We start from the raw sequence: 21,687 nt of genomic DNA, 5'->3' as shown, positions 1-21,687 counted from the left end.
ATTGCCCCAGCTTAATAAGTGATGACCCAGACATGGAGGAATAACAGGCATTCCTGTAATAATCCGCCAAACAGAAAAGAGAGTTGTAAATACCCTCTCATAAAATTCTCCAGAGAGCTTGGGAAGAATAGCAGGAAAAGCAGGAAATTATTTCAGTAGCGAGATCACCTACAGAGTGGGGGTCAGAGTAGAGGATGATGGCAACCACTCTGCCCAGCAAAATTCTAGTTGATAAAAACTTTTTTTTTTTTTAAAGATTTTATTTTTCCTTTTTCTCCCCAAAGCCCCCTGGTACATAGTTGTATATATTTTTTTAGTTGTGGGTCCTTCTAGTTGTGGCATGTGGGATGCCACCTCAGCACAGCCTGATGAGTGGTACCATGTCTGCACCCAGGATCCAAACCGGCAAAACCCTGGGCTGCCAAAGATGAGTGCGCAAACTTAACCACTTGGCCACGGGGCCGACCCCAAAACGTATTTTTAAAAGTAGCTTGACATGCTGCTTCTTCTCCAACCATAATCACTCTCTGAAAATTAAGGTAAGAGGATCTCAGTTGCTTTATATTACCAGGTTTACATGTGAACCATCTCAAGGCTCTGTTATCTGGGAAAGGCTATTATAGGTACCATTCTGCCAGAGGTCTAGGACCTCAGAACAGGGTCAGCAGCCTTACCACATCCACCCTCACTTTTCAACTGACCCAGTCGAGCCATTAGGTGAGCCTTAGAGAGAAAACAAAGCAACAAAGGGAGGCCCTTGCACTGAGAAAGCTGAAAACTGAAGCTTGGAGGTGGGCAAGTGAAGTCAGGATGTGATTACAAATTACGCAGAGCACTACTGAGAGTGGGAGGTCGGGATTTGTAAATAATTCCGGTCAAAGATTCTACTTGCTTCTCTTTTTTACCTCCCATAAGAAAAAAAAGTCCGGCCTAAACAAACTAAACCCTGTCCTCAGGAAAAAGGCTTCCCACTCTCAGGGGTGAGTTCAGCTGCCAAGCAGCCTCCTCTAGTTTCCCTATGCCAGACTTTATCATATGCAGAGCCGTCTTGACAAACTGTCTTGCTCTAACAGGAAGTCAGAACCAAGGGGAAGTGAATGTTCTTGCTGAAGCCTCCGATGTGCAATAGCTTTCTGCTGAGAGTCAGAAAGGAAAAAACAGTCAAAGCCACATACTGGGGAGCAGGCCACTGAAGGGCAAGGAGAGGCCACAGCCCTGCAGTCAGAAAGAGAAGAGCTGCGTGATGAGCACCGCAAGGAGATGGGGCCAAGCACACCCGCTTGGACACAGGGCTTTGCACATAGTGGGAATTCAATAAATCTTGGCAACATGAATTTGAAATGCACCAAAGAACACACGCTCTGAACTTACAATTTTAAAATCTAAAGCTGAGACAGGAAAGTAGGTTCAACAGCCAGCACAAGCTGTTGTTTACAAGATTTGTAAAAGGAAAAGCTGAAGTTGTGGCAACAGGTTGGAAAACAGACAAAGATTCTGGAACCAGTGAAGGTTTCAAAGCAGGGCTTCTCACACTTTAATGTGCACACAAATCACCTGGGACCTTGTTAAAACAAAGATTCAAATTCAGTAGGTCTGGGATGGGGTTGAGAATCTGCATTTCTAACAAGCTTCCAGGTGATACTGATGCTGCTGGTACATGAACCACACTTTGAGCAGCGAGGTCTTAGGAGGTGAGTTACGCTTCGATTTAAGGCAATGGTTCTCAACCCCAGCCCTATTAGAACTGCCTATCGGGCTTTTTGACACCTCAAACCAACTACAGCAGAATCTCTGGGGATGGGGCTCAAGGATTGGTATTTTTTTAAATCTCCCCAAGTGTTTATAATAGTCAGTCAAGTTTGAAAACCCCGCTTTAAGGGAATAGAAGAGAATGGAATGCTAAACAAAAATGAGGCTGATGCAAGTATTCAGGGAACCCTGAACAAGACTAGAAGTAGGAAAGACAGGAAGGAGGAAGGCAGGACTAGGAAAAATAAAAAGGGACTGTAATGGAGTGAAAGGAGAGCTAACGTGTGAAGTGTGTAACTAGAATACTCTAAAGATAGCAGAAAGGTGGTGGTTGACCATTCAATGAAAACCTCACTGAAGGACTGTGTGGGCAGCAGTGTGTGTGGCCAACACAAACATGAAAAATTATCAGGGAACTACATGCCTAAAGAGAGAAGAGGCTAGATCAGCAGAAAAAGAGATTATGAACCAACTCACAAATTATCTTGATAAAAGATTTGGTGGTATGAGACAAAAGGAACAAGTGGATCAACTATGCAGTGGGGAAAAAGAAGGGGTGTGTGTGTGTGTGTGTTTATTTTAGTTCGGTTCATGTGAACATAAGGTGAGAACATAAAACGGCATCCTGGATCTCACCAGTCCTCTGCTTCTATGGTGGCACCAAGAGATATTTGCAAGGAAGACCAGGATAGTTATGATAGTTGTGGAAGCATCCAGGTTATTTAATAAATGTACAGCTTTAACATCCATGAAGTTATTTAAAAACTTTTAAAAAACCCTGTTTTGAAACTATACAACTTCAGAATAATGGATGCCACGGTTACAACACTTATACAAATTCTCATTTCCTTTTTCCTTTAAGATAACCTCCAATATTCATGGGGTTCATCCAAATTGAGATTAGGTGAATAAATCTCTGTTTTCATTATTCCTACTCTTCAGTTCTTCATAGACTTTGATTTTAATATAGATAGGCTGCCCCTCCTGACTAAAGAGTTCCAGGCTTTTAGGTTATTCACATATAAAAGTGACCCCAACTCCTTGAAAACTAAGTCTTCTCTTGGACCTTTCCTAGCTCAGTTATCTTCTGAGCTGCGGGAAACAGAATGACACAACATCTCATAAGTTTTCCTCACGGGCAACATTATACTTTCTGTTCTGCTTCTAATGAACTGTGGAGGAACTTGGGTGAGGTTTTCAAAGGACTACAACAATTAAAGATTCTTTTCCTCAATGGTAACTGATAGGTACTGAACTACATGTCAGAACATCTGGATTCTGGACCAGCTCTGTCATAATTTACTGCCTCATTTTAGGCAAGTCATTCTAAGTATCGGTTTCCTCAAGTGTAGACTGGCAATAACACATGCTTGCCCTGGACCCCTCAAAGTTGCAAGAATCGAATGAGAGATGAAAGCAACTTATACATGTAAGGTATTATTTTTAAATAGGGGCCAGACTGAAGCTATTCTGCCCAACAAGTTTTTTCCTATCTTCCTGCACTTGCCTCATTATTTTAGGAAGAACGAAAAGAATTATCCTTTAGATTATGCTTGATATTTCTAACTTAAATAGTACACAAGATAGTGTCAAACTCATTGATGGGAAATTTGGGAAGCAGGCAACTTGGATGAGAAGATTAGAAGTTAACTTTTGTCAGAGAGAATCTGAGGTAGAACAAAATGCCATACTCAGTTTAAGGTGGCTGGGTATTTAGTTTTTATCATATTCAGATACAAGTAACAAAAGAATGTTAAGTTTGAGATTACTTTATGATAAGGGAAGATCTGGATCTAGAAAGTTATAAGAAGGTCAAGAGCAGAAAGATAAATTTAAGAGCCAGACGCACCTGTTTAGAGAGGAGGTCTTCAGAAGGAATAAGCTAAGAGTTGATGGTCCAAAGGCAGAGGCCTAGGGCAGCAAGAACTACTGAAGGAGACAATGAAGTATCTTAAAATGGCAGTAGAAAGCAAGGTTAGAGAGAGGCTCTTCAGACTAAGAAGAAGTTCTGTGATTACCAAAATCCAGGACTTCTCAGGGAAGAACAATATTGAGGCCTAAGACATGGCTGTGGCTAGGTGAAGTGGGAGGGGTATGACTTCATACCCTGGTGAGGGACGAAACAGAGGAAAGATCAGAAGCTGTCATAGAAGGATCAGTAGAAAAGGAATCCAGAGAGAAGAAAGAGATAGCACATTGAAAAAGAGGAATAAGAAGGGAAATAAAGGTATAGGTAGTAACAAAAGGTGGATCATCAGGCAATAGGTCACTGAAAATGGAGGCAACTAAGTAGAGAAACGAAGTGGCTGACAGTTATCAGCAGGAGGGGATGAAGACGAGGGCGATATGGTACCCTGGAGCAGTATACTTAAAGTGTGATTTGTGGGCTGATGCCAGGCCACAATCTGTGGTGGACTAGTCCTCAACAAGGCAAACACAGAAATGGAGAGTAACTCTTTAAAAACTTTTACAGGAATTTGGCAGAGTGACTTTAGGTCTATTGAATCTAACAATAAAAACTGTGGATTCGTACTTTGTATGTGCCTAGTTTACTTTTCCACTTCTTTTTCAGTTTTTGTGTTTAAAAAAAAAATTGGCCCATGACAGATTGGAAATTAGAAGAACAAAACTAATATTTCATCATAGACAGTTAGAGAAGCACTGTTCTAGAGGTGGTGTTCCTAAGTACAATAGCAATTTTGGATCATGATACTTCTGTTTATTAAGAAGCCTGAAGTCTAACAGAGGAAGTTCCCAAGGAAATATTTCATCACCGCTATTACCAATGTTAGCCTTAAACGTAAATTTTTATAAATGCAAAAAACAGGAGCAGTTTGTGTCCCAACAGTAGCAAAAATGGTTAATTATGGTATATCCAACTCAAGGAAATTAAGCATCCTTATAAATTACAATTATGAAGATTATACAATAACATAGAAAAATGTGCATGACAGTGTTAAGCGAAAAAATAAATTAGAAAATTGTATGAATACCATAACAACACTTAAAGTTTGTATTCATACGGCCAAAGACTAGAACGACATATGCAAAAATTAAATCAATCAATAAATGTGTTATGGTGATAAGATTATATAAGATAGTCCTTTTTTTTTTTTAAACTTTATAAAAAGTTATATTGACTTTATTACAACTGTTGGCAATCTTTTTTTTTTTTCCTGCTTTTTCTCCCGAAACCCCCCCAGTACATAACTGTATATTTTAGTTGTGGGTCCTTCTAGTTGTAGTATGTGGGACACCACTTCAGCGAGGCCTGATGAGCAGTGCCATGTCCGTGCCCAGGATCTGAACCAGCGAAACCCCAGGCCGTTGAAGAGGAGCACACAAACTTAACCACTTGGCCATGGGACAATTTTTCGAAATATAGGTCCTGAGACGGGCCAGCCTTGTGGTGTAATGGTTAAGTTCACATACTGTGCTTTGGCAGCCTGAGGTTCACGGGTTTGGATCCCGGGTGCAGACCTACACACCACTCATCAAGCCATGCTGTGGCAGTGTCCCACACACAAAATGGAGGAAGACTGGCACAGATGTTAGCTCAGGGCCAATCTTACTCACCAAAAAAAAGAAAAAAAAAAATATATATATATAGGTCCTTAGAAAGAGGCATCAATGTGGCATTTATTTTATGCAACATCTAAAGCAATACCATCAATATCAAAGCTCAGACACCTTTCAAACAGCTCTGGGTTTTGCAGCAGTATCTGCAGCCACGTGCACCCTTTAATGGATAGGAAAGCAGATGTAAAGAAGCAGTTTTCTATACTTTCTCATCAGGGGAGTGGAGGGATCACAATTAGGGATGCTAGCTCTCAGTCAAGCAATCATATTATTAAACCAAACCCCAATTCTAGCTTCTTCAGTAAGGAAGGGGTCTGCTGACTATGATCTGTGCTTGACTCTTGCTAACAATTTAAGAAGCATTCACTATGTTTTCTTAAGAGGATGGGTGGGGAAGGGTTCCAAAACAATAAGACACGGCTCCTGCTCTCAAGGAGCTTTTAATCTTTAGGCATAAAACTTACAAATAGGCAACAACTACAGGGTAATTACCAAGCAACCTATAAAGTAGTGTGCAAAATATATCCAATGACTAACGGGATAGGGAATAATCAAAATGGCCTCAGTCAAAAATACTGACCAAATTGTAGTAGGTAAATAAATCTAGCTAGATCCTAAAAAAAAAAAAAAAGATGATAACCATACTCTGGCAGAGGAAGGAGGAAGAACTGCAGAATGGGGAGAGTATGCTGAAGAAAGTGGAAAGATGAGACTAGGGAGTTGAAAGCAAGGGTAGTTGGTGAAAAACCCTGGATGCTAGGCTAAATTTAGATCTTATATGATAGGCGATAAAGAAGGACTATAAGGAGCAGCTGAGTAACTTGAACAGAGAAAGGAAATAATAAAGTATACACTTTACTTCAGAATACTTCCCAAAACGCATCCAGAAAAAAGACATTTGGGGGCTGGCCCCGTGGCCAAGTGGTTAAGTTCGCACGCTCCGCTGCAGGCGGCCCAGTGTTTCGTTAGTTCGAATCCTGGGCACAGACATGGCACTGCTCATCAGACCACGCTGAGGCAGCGTCCCACATGCCACAACTAGAAGAACCCACAACGAAGAATACACAACTATGTACCGGGGGGCTTTGGGGAGAAAAAGGAAAAAATAAAATCTTTAAAAAAAAAAGACATTTGGGAAACAGAAGACCAATCTTCATTTCATGCACAGGACATTTCTATAATATTAGAAAATGTCTTCGTTATTCCAAGGCTTCCTAACTGCATTCTCCTGTGCCTCCCCCTGATCAATAGGACAGCCCAACCCCATAAGTCTCTTTAAAAATAAATGGTCAGCATGAGCACCATTCCATCTAAACTCTGTCCTGGTATGGTGCGTCCATAGTTCTCATGCAGCAATGACAGCTGTCCACAGTTGGCTGTTCTCAAGCATAAGGAAAGGAAAGAGTGTCAAGAAACCTTTAGGAACATGCTTCTGAAGAAAAGTGGTAGAGGAATCAGTGATTAGAAGACAGACCCAGATTACAAGCATTCTTGTGAAATGTAGGCCCCCAGGAACCCTTTAGGAGAGGAAATTGCATAAGGGATAATTCCTCACTTCTGATGGTAGATTGCCTGCTATTTGGAAAGGCAACAGCTGATAAGTTACAAGAGGCCCTCCAGCCCGTGGCCTATTTTCCATTGGACAGAAGGAAAAGTTTGTTTCCTACATGTGTCCCAAGGGAAGGGCACAGTTGCTGAGGAGTTGTGGGATCTGGGTTTACAAAGCATGGTAGTCTCAAATCCTTGACAGCCTTTGCTAATCAGCACCCCTACACTAATCAAATCTTTCATTCAGGTCCAAATCTAAATGTAGAGAAAAAGCATTTTCTTCTTTATCATAAAATATTTTCCTTCCTCCCACACCACGAGCCAAGTAACCTTTATTTTCAACTTTAACACTGATGATCTGGCTTCACAGTGAAATCAAATGCAGAAGGCCAGCTGGCCACTGACACAGTGGGCTGAGCCACAATTATGTTCCCGCTTTAGCAGTGACTGAGGAACACAAAACTGTGTCAAGGAAGCAAGGCGAACTCCTGAAGAACAGCAAGCTTTGTCTTCAGCTGCCAGGCCATGACAGGGACTACTTACATGGTTTCTGTCCTGGGATAGCAACAATATCCTAAGGCTTTTCATGCTTGAGCTTCTATCCAAAATGTCAATTGCTTTATCAAGATCATCTTGGTTCTTCAGCAGGATGGAGAGCTGTGACACAGCACACAGAAAAAAGGAAATCATATAAGTCTTTAGTTTGCAAAAATAAGCAAAATAAAAAATCAAAATAAGGTGGCAGGAAAACAATCCCAATGGAAACCACGGGGTCTTAAAAGATCTAATTGAAACCACAGAGATATTTTCTTTTTCTTTCAAGTATACAATTCAATAATTTTTAGTAAATTTACAGTTGTGCCACCATCACCACAATCCAATTTTAAAACATTTCCATGGCTCCAAAAAGATCTCTTGTGCCCCTTTATAGTCATTCCCCCTTCCCACCTCTAGGCCCCAGCAAACACTAATGTACTTACTGTCTCTATAGATTTGCCTTTCCTAGACATTTCGTATAAAAGGAATCATACAATACATATTCAATTCAATTCACAGTCCTTGCATCTAGCTTCTTTCAGTTAGCTTAAAATTTTTGAGTTCATCCATGCTATAGCATATACCAATACTTTGTGTTAAGACGTTTTCTGAGAGGACCTTCCTCTCTAAAAATACCCTTTACCTCAAAGCATCAAAGCCCAGTTATAGCCCCCACATTTCTTCCCAAATTAAGAAGTAAAATCATGTCCCACCTGTGCTGACATTAACAGAAGAAGCGGAAAAATGCACAGAATGAGGAAGGGGGCAGGCAGAAGATGAAAACTGCTACTCAAATAAGAACACGAATTTATTTACTTATTTATTTATTTGCAGGGAAAGATTTTCCCTGAGCTAACATCTGTTGCCAATCTTCCTCTTTTTTTTTCTCCCCAAAGTCCCAGCGAATGATTGTATATCCTAGTTGTAAGTCCTTCTAGTTTCTCTATGAGAGCTGTCACCACAGCATGGCAACTGATGGACAGGTGGTGTAGTTCTGCGACCAGGAAGCCAAACCAGGCCGCCAAAGCAGTGAGAGTGCCCAAATTTAACCACCAGGCCATTGGGGCTGGCTCAAGAACTCCAATTTAGACTGCATAATAGGGTTTAATATCTTAATGTTTAAAGGTAAAAATCAGTGACCAGAACCCAAAAACTACCTCCTCCATTTTCATTCCACTGAAGTATTAAAGAGAAGGTCCTTGAGGGTACGGATAAGTCTCACTTGCTGTTAAAAGCAGAGGACAGTATGAGTACTTAGTATTAAAAGATGCAAAAGTATGCTATGCCTAGGACCTAGCAAATGTCAGATCTTATACATTTGTGGCCAACACAAAATCAAGCAAAAGTACAATTAATTTCTTCAGTTCCCAATTTATAATACAAAGAGATGAGAACTCTAAATCCTAGGCCAGGAGAAAACAAACAGTAAGCACAGTATTTAAAATAAAATTTCAAGACAACCCATGGAATGGGAGAAAATTTTGCAAATCATATAATATTGTAAAAGAATTCCCTCCTGGGTAACATTTTTTTTTACAGATTGGCTCCTGAGTTAACATCTGTTGCCAATCTTCTTTTTTTTTTTCCCTTCTTCTTTGCCCCAAAGCCCCCCAGTACGTGGCTGTATATTCTAGATTTAGGTCCTTCTGGATGTGCTATGTGGGACACCGCCTCAACATGGCTTGATGAGCGGTGCCATGGTCACACCCAGGATCCAAACTGGCAAAACCCTGGGCCACCAAAGTGGAGTGCATGAACTTAACCACTCAGCAACGGGGCTGGCCCCTGGGTAACATTTAAAGTAGGAATAAATAAGGACTATTGCATGAGATGGCGGGGGGTGGGGGAGATAAAGAAATTACTGGAGCAAGTTTTAACTTAAAAAAAACAAGCTACAATTTTGCATACGTATGATAAGGGTCTACTATCCAGAATATATAAAGAACACTACAGTTCAACAATAAAAGGACAAATAATCCAATTTTTAAAATGGGCAAAGGATTTGAATAGACACTTGTCCAAAGAAGATATACAAATGGCTAATAAGCACATGAAAAGATGCTCAACATGACTAGTCATTAGGGAAATGCAAATCAAAACCAGAATGAGATACCATTTCACACCTACTAGGATGGCTATAATTTAAAAAACGAACAAAAAACCCAGAAAATAAGTGTTGCTGAGGATGTGGAGAAATTGCAACCCTCAGACATTGCTGGTAGTAATGTAAAATGGTGCAGCCAGTACGGGAAAGTTGGGCAGTTCCTCAAAAAGTTAAACATACACTTACCATAAGACCCACAATTCCACTCCTAGATATATACTCTAGAGAACTGAAAATATGTTTATATAAAAATCTGTATACAAGTGTTCATAGTAGCATTATTCATAATAGCCAAAAAGTGAAAACAATGCAAGTGTCCATCAATAGATGAATGGATACACAAAATGTGGTATATCCATATAATGGAATATTATTTAGCCACAAAAAGGAAAGAAGTACTCTCAGAGTGAAGGGGTGGAAGACAATACTCCAAGCTAATAGCAAACAAAAGAAAGCAGGTGTCGCAATACTTATATCAGACAAAACAGACTTCAAGATAAGGCAGGTAAAGAGAGACCCAGAGGGCCAATATATAATGATCAAAGGGACACTACATCAAGAAGAAATAATGCTTATAAATATCTATGCACCCAACACAGGAGCACCCAAGTTCATAAAGCAACTATTAACAAACCTAAAAGAAGATATCAAAAATAACACAATAATAGTAGGGGACCTCAACACCCCACTCACATCAATGGACAGATCATCCGGACAGAAAATCAACAAAGAAACAGTGGAGCTAAACAAAAAGTTAAACAGTTGGACTTAATAGACATATACAGAACACTTCATCCAAAAACAGCAGAACACACATTCTTCTCAAGCGCGCATGGGACATTCTCAAGGATAGACCATATGTTGGGAAACAAGGCAAGCCTCTACAAATTTAAAAAAATTGAAATAATAACAAGCATCTTCTCCGATCATAATGCTGTAAAGCTTGAAATTAATTACAAGAAAAAAGCTGAGAAAGGCACAAGGATATGGAGAGTAAACAATACGCTATTGAACAAGCAATGGATCATTGAAGAAATTAAGGAAGAAATCAAAAAATACCTGGAGGCAAATGAAAATTATAACATGCCATACCAACTCATATGGGATGCAGCAAAAGCTGTATTAAGAGGAAAATTCATTGCAATTCAGGCACATATTAACAAACAAGAAAAATCCCAAATCAGCAATCTTAAACTACACCTAACTGAATTAGAGAAAGAAAAACAAAGCCCAAAGTCAGCAGAAGGAGAGAAATAATAAAAATCAGAGCAGAAATAAATGCTATTGAAACAAAAAAGGCAATAGAAAGGATCAATGAAACAAAGAGCTGGTTTTTTGAGAAGATAAATAAAATTGACAAACCCCTAGCCAGACTTAAAAAGAAAAAAAGAGAGAAAGCTCAAATAAACAAAATCAGAAACGAAAGAGGAGAAATAACAACAGACTCCGCAGAAGTACAATGGATTATACGAGAATACTACAAAAAACTATATGCCAGCAAAATGGATAACCTAGTGGAAATGGATAAATTCTTGGACTCCTACAATCTCCCAAAGCTCACTCAAGAAGAAGCAGAGCATTTGAACAGACCAATCACAAGGAAAGAGATTGAAACAGCCATCAAAAGCATTCCACAGAATAAAACCCCAGGACCAGATGGCTTTCCTGGGGAATTCTACCAAACTTTCAGAGAGGATTTAATACCTTCCTTTTCAAGCTATTCCAAAAAATTAGGGAGGATGGAACACTTCCTAACACATTCTACGAGGCCAACATCACGCTGATACCAAAACCTGACAAGGACAGCACGAAAAAGGAGAACTACAGGCCAATATCACTGATGAACATAGATGCAAAAATTCTCAACAAAATTTTGGCAACCTGAATTCAGCATGATCAAAAGGATCATACATCATGATCAAGTGGGATTCATACCAGGGAGACAGGGATGGTTCAACATCCGCAAATCAATCAACATGATACACCACATCAACAAACTGAGGAATAAAAACCACATGATCATCTCAATAGATGCAGAGAAAGCATTTGACAAGATCCAACAGCCATTTATGATAAAAACTCTGGAACAAAATGGGGATAGAAGGGAACTACCTCAACATAATAAAGGCCATATATGACAAACCCACAGCCAACATCATTCTCAATGGGCAAAAACTGAGTGCCATCCCCCTAAGAACAGGAACGAGACAAGGATGCCCTCTATCACCACTCTTATTCAACATAGTTCTGGAGGTCCTGGCCAGAGCAATCAGGCAAGAAAAAGGAATAAAAGGAATCCAAATGCAGGGGAAGAAGTGAAACTCTCGCTGTTTGCAGATGACATGATCTTATATATAGAAAACCCCAAAGAATCCATTGGAAAACTTTTAGAAGTAATCAACAACTACAGCAAAGTTCCAGGGTATAAAATCAATTTACATAAATCAGTAGCATTTCTATACTCTAATAACGAACTAACAGAAAAAGAACTCAAGAACACAATACCATTTACAATCGCAACAAAAAGAATAAAATACCTTGGGGTGAATTTAACTAAGGAAGTGAAAGACCTATACAATGAAAATTACAAGGCTTTTCTGAAAGAATTGGATGACAAAAGAGATGGAAAGACATTCCACGCACATGGATTGGAAGAATAAACATAGTTAAAATGTCCATTCTACCTAAAGCAATCTACAGATTCAACGCCATCCCAATCAGAATCCCAATGACATTCTTTACAGAAATAGAACAAAGAATCCTAAAATTCATATGGGCCAACAAAAGACCCCAAATTGCTAAAGCAATCCTGAGAAAAAAAGAACACAGCTGGAGGCATCACAATCCCTGACTTCAAAACATACTACAAAGCTACAGTAATCAAAACAGCATGGTACTGGTACAAAAACAGGTGCACAGATCAATGGAACAGAATTGAAAGCTCAGAAATAAAACCACACATCTATGGACAGCTAATCTTCGACAAAGGAGCTGAGGGCATACAATGGAGAAAAAGTCTTTTCAACAAATGGTGCTGGGAAAACTGGAAAGCCACATGTAAAAGAATGAAAATTGACCATTCTTTTTCACCATTCACCAAAATAAACTCAAAATGGATCAAAGACCTAAAGGTGAGACCTGAAACCATAAGCCTTCTGGAAGAAAATGTAGGCAGTACACTCTTTGACATCAGTATTAAAAGGATCTTTTTGGACACCATGTCTTCTCAGACAAAGGAAACAATAGAAAGAATAAACAAATGGGACTTCATCAGACTAAAGAGCTTCTTCAAGGCAAGGGAAAACAGGATTGAAACAAAAAACAACCCACTAACTGGGAAAAAATATTTGCAAGTAATACATCTGACAAAGGCTTAATATCCATAATATATAAAGAACTCACACAACTCAACAACAAAAAATTAAACAACCTGATCAAAAAATGGGCAGGGGACATGAACAGACATTTCTCCAAAGACGATATATGGATGGCCAATAGGCACATGAAAAGATGTTCATCATCGCTGATCATCAGGGAAATACAAATCAAAACTACACTAAGATATCACCTTACACACATTAGAATGACAAAAATAACTAAAACAAATAGCAACAAATGTTGGAGAGGTTGTGGAGAAAAAGGAACCCTCATACACTGGCGGTGGGAATGCAAACTGGTGCAGCCACCATGGAGAACAGTATGGAGATTCCTCAAAAAATTAAAAATAGAACTACCATATGATCCAGCTATTCCACTACTGGGCATCTATCCAGAGAGCTTGAAGTCAGAAATTCCAAAAGTCCTATGCACCCCAATGTCTATTGCAGCATTATTTACAATCGCCAAGATGTGGAAGCAACCTAAGTGCCCATCAACAGATGACTGGATAAAGAAGATGTGGTATATATATACAATGGAACACTACTCAGCCGTAAAAAAGAACAAAATCGTCCCATTTGCAACAACATGGATGGACCTTGAGGGAATTATGTTAAGCGAAATAAGCCAGATAGAAAAGGACAATCTCTATATGACTCCACTCATATGAGGAATTTAAACCTGTGGACAAAGAGAACAGATTAGTGGCTACCAGGGGAAAGGGGGCGGTGGGGGGTGGGCACAAAGGGTAAAGGGTTGCACCTACAACACGACTGACAGACAATAATATACAACTGAAATTTCACAAGATTGTAAGCTATCATTAATAAAAAATTTTTTAAAAAAAAGGAAAGAAGTACTGATACATACTACAATATAATGAACCTTGAAAACATTATGCTTAGTAAAGAAGCCACACACAAAAGACCACATATTGTATGACTGTATTTATATGAAATGTTCAGAATAGGCAAATCCAGAGAGAAAGAAAGTAGATAAACAGTTGCCAGGGGCTGGGGATAGGGTGGGATGAAAAGTGACTGCAAATGGGTACAGGGTTTCTCCTTGGGGTAATGCAAAAGTTCTGGAATTAGACAGTGGTGTTGGTTACACAACTCGGTGAATATACTAAAAACCACAAATTGTACAGTTTAAAAGTGTAAATTTTATGGTAGGTGAATTACATCTCAACAAAGCTATTATTACAAAAATATAAACATAAATAAAATAAAATCTTAACAGATTTTTCATTTGTGTTTTTCAAATCCTGACAGGGCAGGGTTTAGAGGGCAAAGAAAAGAAAAAGGGGTTGAGAGATTTTAAATAAAATATAAATTAGTCAATTCTTGGGCATCAACATTAGCAGGGTACGGAAAGACATGCATGATCTAAAATAATTAATAAAAATTGTTCATATTTGGCTTTAGAATTAATATCTGCACTAACATTGGCATAAAGGAATGCCCAACATTCTGGGCAATCATTTTGTTGAGAGAAGAGCTTGAAAATGGATTTTGGGACATTTGGAATTCTTAATGGAAATATTAATGGAAATAGAAATGAGTACTAAATCACCCAGAAAAGTCTTTAGTAACTAAAGAACACCTTTTCTTTAATGCTGATTAGCTAGCTGACTTTAGCTTCACTTTCTTTTTTTTTTTTAAAGATTTTATTTTTTCCTTTTTCTCCCAAAGTTCCCCAGTACATAGTTGTATGTTTTTAGTTGTGGGTCCTTCTAGTTGTGGCATGCCGCCTCAGCATGGCTTGATGAGCAGTGCCATGTCTGTGCCCAGGATTCGAACCGGTGAAATCCTGGGCCGCTGAAGCAGAGCATGTGAACTTAACCACTCGGCCCCTAGCTTCACTTTCTTCTGTAGTTACTAAAGCTTAAGCTGCAATTTTTAAAATTTCTATGGATTTGGCATTTATATTTTGGGGGTTCCCCTACCCTGTATTTAAAATGTGTTAGTTAACATACTTTACTTCTATCTGTATTATTTATTAACTATAGAGTTAGTGTTTATTTTCCAAATTTGCTATATTTCTAAAATTTGTCCAAAAAACAAAAGATCAGATGGTCTTATTTTTGTTAGTTATTTGGCAGTATATCTAACTGCAGTTGTGCATTTTGTATGAAGGGGACAGCCAGTTTTTAGCCAATAAATCTCAGTCCCTACAGATTTCAGCTCCAAACTATGGACGAAATTCTTAACTTTTCAAACAATAAAATTAAACTACACAATAAGGACCTGACTCTCAAAGAGCCATGATGCTGCCCAGTTCTCTTGTTTTGCTCCCCAACTCCACTCCTTCATGATACACGCTCTTTACTAAGTACCAACACCTTGCCTTGCAGACAAATGCAAAGCACCAGCCTAAGCAGATTGTAGCCTCTAGTACCTTTCCTGGAACTAGGAAAGTGGCCAAGTGACTGACATTCAAACGAATTCTTTCCTGGGTGATGTTCAAAGTATGAATAAATAAGGACTATTGGGGTGGGGGGTAGGAGGAGGAAGAGTTAAAGAAATCATTGGAGGGGTGGCCCGGTGGTGCAGTGGTTGAGTTCGCACATTCTGCTTCAGAGGCCCAGGGTTTGCAGGTTCGCCTGTTTGGATCCTGGGTGTGGACATGGCACCGCTTAGCAAGTCACGCTGTGGTAGGCATCCCACATATAGAGTAGAGGAAGATGGGCATGGATGTTAGCTCAAGGCCAGTCTTCCTCAGTAAAAAGAGGAGGATTGGCAGCAGTTTGCTCAGGGCTAATCTTCCTCAAAAAAAAAAAAAAAGAAAGAAATCATTGAAGTAGGTGCTAACTTTTGAAACAAGGTACAATCAGGAGTTAAACTCTAAGAGGAGAATCCAGCATTTATGATTGTCAATAAATGATCTACCCACCAGTTTTCCACACCTCCTCACCCCCTGCTGAACCCTACACTTCTTGCTAAGGCTATGCTGGAAAGAAAAAGATAACCTACAAAATATAAAGGAGACAATATAAGCCCTGGCCCTGATACCATACTTGATTCCACCACGGACTATTAGAGCTACCAGCACTGAGTGAGCAGGGGGAAGGGAAATAGTATGTAATCTCCCACCTAGTAACAGAAATCTCAGAGTTATTGGAATTAAGAAAAGAGGCTGCAGAAAATGAAAACCTGCATATGATATTAGAAGAACAAACTAGGAAAGCCTTAGTTAAGCAGAGAGAAAAAAGGTAGGCAGTTGTCCCCACCTTGTTTCCACATCATCTAATTTCTTACCTCATTGTTCATGTAATGTAGATCAAGAGGCTGCCCAAACACTATTGTCACCTTGTGCTCCACATCTTCATATCGCACAGGCCGGCTGAATGCTATAATTCTGAAAAGGAATAGGAAGTGTGGTTAATTGTATATTTCAAATGTAGGGTTTAGAAAGCTATGGCTTCTGAGTGATATCTTCCTTCTCTTCTCAACATAGGATTCTCTCTTTCTCTTTCACATAGTTTGCCTTTCTCTCTATTGTTTCTTTTTCTTCTCTTCTCTACCTTTTCACCTTTCTTTTGAGCATATCTCAGGTTTGCTAACAGTACCCACAAGCATTGCTCAATCCCAACCATTGTTCTACCACTTCATCTCGGATCTTTCTGTCAATGACAGTTCAGTACCATTAACAGAACACCTGGATTTAAAAAGTACATTCCAAATACTCTCTGTAGGAAGAAAACCTAGAGATTAGAGCAGCAGTCCTGAAAACATGGCCTTAACTCCTAAATGACTCAACTCCAGGACTTGAAAAGTCTTTTCCACTGTTCATTTTTGAGATGCCACAGGAATCTCAATACTGATAACCCCCAAATTGAGAAGCACAGGAATTCCCCTTGAGTTGGTTATATGCCTGATCAGTTTTCATGAGCAGTGACACATGTGGGCATGTAAGCAGTGTTGATATTGATGCTTTTCTAGTGAGACTTATTAGGTCAGTTCAAAGAACAATTTCTACAGAGGGTAGAGTTGGAACTTATTCAAAGAGGCGCTAAAATGATTTGTCATTAAATGTCACGGCAAAATTTAAAAGTGGGGATGGGGCCAGCCTGGTGGCACAGCGGTTAAGTGTGCATGTTCCGCTTTGGCGGCCCAGGGTTCGCCAGTTCGGATCCCAGCTGTGGACATGGCACTGCTTGGCAAGCCATGCTGTGGTAGGCGTCCCACATATAAAAAAAAAAAAAAAAAAGTAGAGGAAGATGGGCATGGATGTTAGCTCAGGGCCGGTCTTCCTCAGCAAAAAGAGGAGGATTGGCAGCAGATGTTAGCTCAGGGCTAATCTTCCTCAAAAAAATTAAAAAATAAAAAAAACAAAAGTGGGGATAGATGACCAAGACTGGCAAAATGTTGATAATGTTGAAGCTGGGTGACAGGTCCATGGGTATAATATTCTCTCCACTTTTGTGTGTGTGTGAAATTATCATAATAAAAAGTTTTAATGAATGTATTGGGTTGAATAATATGCTACTGCTGATAGTCAACAATTTTTGTACAAAAGTGGCAATTTCATATGGGTCCAACCCAATACTCTACAACTTAAACAATTAAAACAAAAATAAGCAAAGAGATAGACAAAACACAAGAGATTATCAGAAACTCATATATATATCCTATATATATATATATATATATATAGGATATATATATACAGAAGAAAATATAGGATTTAAAAATATATATTGGACTGGGGAAGGTCTTCCTAAGCATTACATAAAATACAGAAGACAAAAAAGAAAGAAGACAGATTTGTCAACAAAAATTTAAACTTCTGATGGCAAAATAAACTATCAGCAAAGTAAAAAACAAATCTCAAACTTGGAGAAAATACTTGGAAAAATCAATAAGAAAAAGACAACTCAATAGCAACACAGGCAAAGGATATGATAGAAGAAAATTCACAGAAGGGTTATGAATGGCTAATAAACACATGAAAAGATGCTTAATGTGATGGGGAAAAATGCGTATTAAAACCACCTTCATCTCTGAGAATGGATAGGTTGGACAAAATCTGACTAGTGAGTGGTGGAGTAGCAGCACTCAGCCATGGAGCCTCTACAGTTCTTGCCCTCCTCCATGCTGAGAGGAAGAGTGTGTGGGTCTTTCACATCTTCCCTACTCCTTGAGTGGGAAGTGGTATAACCAGAGGAAGAAGCAATAAGCCACAGGAAAGAGGGATCTAAGCCATTGGATTTTAATGGAATCTGACCAGATAATTTCTTTAATGTTCTTCTGTGCCAGGCTGGCTCAAATCAGTGGGTAGCATAAAAGCACTCATCATCTAGAACTGCGCTATTCAATATGGTCGCCACTAGTTACACATGGCTATTTAAATTTGAATTAATTCAAATAAAATGAAATTAAAAATTGATTCCTAAGTCCTACTAGCCACATTGCAAGTGCTCACTAACCACACGTGGCTAGCAGTTACTGCATTATACAATAGAGGTATAGAAGATTTCCATTATAGCAGAAAGTTCTATTGGACAAAATTGATAGAATATTACTATAAACCACAATCTATTCTTCACACAAAGCCTAACATCTCAGGAAAATAATTTGTCCATAATTTTTCCTTCATCCATCACCATCATTCATTTTTGTTTTTGTTTTTGTTTTTAAGATTTTATTTTTTTCCTTTTTCTCTCCAAAGTCCCCCGGTACATAGTTGTATATTCTTTGTCGTGGGTCCTTCTAGTTGTGGCATGCGGGATGCCACCTCAGCATGGTTTGATGAGCAGTGCCATGTCTGCGCCCAGGATTCGAACCAACAAAACACTGGGCTGCCTGCAGCGGAGGGCGCGAACTTAACCACTCGGCCACGGGGCCAGCCCCTATTTTTGGAAATTATATTGCTAAATATATTAGTTTATATCCACCAGGAAATCCATCCATATTATAATCCCTATATTTTTTCCCTCAAGTCAACTGTCCCAAGCAGTGATAATGTTTGGTGATATCTAGATATGGGTGTTTCCTGGAGCCTTTTGAGAGAATGGCTTTCCATTAATTTCTAAGAGCAAATCATACCCCCTTCATCAGGACCTCAGCAACAGTTCAAAAGGGGCCAGCCTTTCTCAATAAAATACCAGGAAACCACTCAGATGTCCCTAGCACACTGTTAGAAAAGGATCAGGCTCAGAAGTAAATTCTGTATGTGGCCTCGTGGTATGCCACTCAAAAGCCCCAAAAGCAGTCCAAAAGACTGGTCAAGATCAGAAACCAGGACCTCCAGGTTGGTAAGACCTAAGCTGCTGCCATCATATGGAATCATAGGCATTTTTAGGGTGATACTCATCCCCACCAGCATCCATACATGAAGGTTTTCAAAGGGAAGTAGATTCTAATCTACAGTTCTCTTCTTTTGCCCTCCTGGAAGTAAGAGGGAAGAGGGTTAGGTGTCTGGTCCCCACTCTTCCAAAGCAAAGGGAGAGTCAGCCCACCAAAATGGATACTTGGCATAGGTGAATGGGAAAAGTCACTGTTCTTTCCTCTTTTCCGTAAATTCTAATTCTATAAGGGCTTACATTATTTAGACAGATACTATCCATATTCCCTGTAAAAAGTAAAGCAAGCCCACAATAACATTCTCTACAAAATCCTAAGACATGAAATACATGAAACCAGAGCTGCCTGGCAGAGAGCAGCTTGAACTTGGCTTCCATGTACCAACTTTATAGAGTCCTCCGTTCCACACACAGTACACAAACAGTGAAATGCCAAGGCTCCTGAAAACAGCTCCGTAAAAAGAGAATGCACAGTTTTCAAAACCTTGATACCAACATTCTGCCGCTCAGGGCTTCAAAAGGCCATTCCTGCCTGACCACCTTAAATATTTGTGGTTTCGATCTGGCAGCTTCTCTGAAACTAAACACACACACTTTCTCAGTGTAAGTCTGCTCACTGTAACTGCATACCACTTTGGGAACAGGAATTCAGGAGAGCGTAACTGCATAATTAGACTCCAACACAATTGAGCTTTTGATTTCATATCTACTTCTGAAAACTCTCTGCTGCTCTGAGTTTGGCAATCCCTCCAAAACCCAGTCAGGTCAGAGGTGTGAAAAGCAGCAACAATGAAGTGACAATTTAGCTTCCTTGCTACTGGCAGGACACAGGACAAGCAGCTGGGGACAGGGCTCAGAAGACCTTCCTCCCTTCAGGCCTGGAAGAACCCTAGAACCCACATGGCAGAAGTGGGACTCTGGCTCTGGAGACCACTTTTCGCATAATGTTTCCACCAGGAAACCTCTGACAACCTTGCAAGCTTGTGAATTTTTTTTTTTGTGTGTGTGTGTGTGTGTGTGTGTGTGTGTGTGTGTGAAGAAGATTGGCCCCGAGCCAACATCTGTTGCCAATCTTCCTCTTTCTGCTTGAGGAAGATTGTCGCTGAGCTAACATCTGTGCTGGTCTTCTGTTTTATATGTGGGATGCCACCATAGCATAGCTTGATGAGCAGTGCGTAGGTCCATATCCAGGATCTAAACTGGCGAACCCTCAGCCGAAGCGGAACGTGCAAACTTAACTGCTATGCCACCAGGCTGGCCCCTATGAATGTATCTTTTTAAGAGAGAACTGCAGTCATAGGTCTTCTCTGGAGCTAGCTCCAAAGTGGGCTGAAAGATGCCAGTAGCAGAGAACTACCAGTACTAAGAATGGTTGCAGGTACTAAGCTCCTCTGGTGGGACTTGTAAAGTAGGAGGATCTTATCCTCATGGATATGCTCTTTGCCTCTCCAAATGCTCACAGCAAAGGAAAAAGGGGGTATCAATGGGAGATAAAGGCAAAGAGCGGGAAACAGATGCTGAAAAGCACACTAATGCACATACACACCACACGTATGCACACACATGGTCTCCAATATCCTATGACCAAAGTTCTGTATGACCAGAGTTCTGTATGATTTTTAACTTTTTCCTTAACTTGTGAAATTAAGTGGAGTCATATTTTTCTCCACTGAGAACTTCTACTTTGACTTCCTATAAAAAAATAAACACCAACAACGGAGAAAAGGACAGAAAGATTTTGTAACATTACTTTCACTTCCCTAACAAGGTAAGATAAAGAATATAGACTGAAAAACTCCCTCTTTCTGTCCTCAAATGATCAGAAATCTTTCACAACTGAGGGACTTGAAGCAGCTTCCCATGACCTAGAAACTTATAAAGAAACTCCCAATTCACCAACCTGACCCCTGATGTGGACAAAGCCAGGGGGATGAGAATGACACTACGCTACAGGAGAATCCTGATCTCCCTCTGATGCCCCACAGGTGGCACAGTGTCAGTGTGTCTGAAAGCCATGACTCTGAGTAGAGCTAAAGTCCTGACTTCCTCCCCTAGCAAAATGGTAGACCTCACAGTAGCAGAAAAAGAGCAGAAAAGTAAAACATCAGCATTTGAAATGGCTTCCAATTCTAAGACTAGAAACAAGGTTCAATTGGTAGGACAAGCCAAGGGCAAAACTTTCCCCTTTATGCCCAATCAACCCCATTACCCAGCTAGTGACCCCACAGGGATCCCTCCAAGGAAGTGGCTTCCACAAGCTGGATGCTTTCTGAGAACTGCAGCACACATGAACACAACCGCTGATCAGACGGCAGACTTACCGCCTCTCCCCGTTGTGCTCAAACTTGATTCTGACGTCACTCTGCCAAAGGAATGACAGACAGGTTAGCGGGTTCTCTGATATGTTACTCCTGCCATTCCCAGGTAAGCCTCAGGCAGTCCTTTAGCAAAACTGGGCAAACATCCCTGCTTGCTCCTGTTGGAG

At 39.9% G+C, this 21,687-nt stretch overlaps 1 protein-coding gene across 4 annotated transcripts in view; it reads right to left on the bottom strand.

Annotated features, from left to right (window-relative positions):
* MAP3K3 (mitogen-activated protein kinase kinase kinase 3) overlaps positions 1 to 21,687 on the bottom strand; it is a 64,607-nt gene that overhangs the window by 22,835 nt on the left and 20,085 nt on the right. For all 4 annotated transcript variants that reach the window (XM_044745064.2, XM_044745065.2, XM_044745067.2 and 1 more), the window contains 3 exons: positions 21,524 to 21,564; positions 16,156 to 16,255; positions 7,420 to 7,533 (listed from right to left, as the gene is read on the bottom strand). In XM_044745064.2, coding sequence (XP_044600999.1) covers positions 7,420 to 7,533; positions 16,156 to 16,255; positions 21,524 to 21,564 — 255 coding nt within the window. The remainder of the gene's footprint in view (positions 1 to 7,419; positions 7,534 to 16,155; positions 16,256 to 21,523; positions 21,565 to 21,687) is intronic.

This window comes from Equus asinus, chromosome 13 (assembly GCF_041296235.1).
Source record: "Equus asinus isolate D_3611 breed Donkey chromosome 13, EquAss-T2T_v2, whole genome shotgun sequence".
NCBI classification, from domain to species: Eukaryota; Metazoa; Chordata; class Mammalia; order Perissodactyla; family Equidae; genus Equus; species Equus asinus.
Note: the sequence above shows the minus strand (reverse complement) of the source record. Positions and strands in the feature narration are given on the sequence as shown.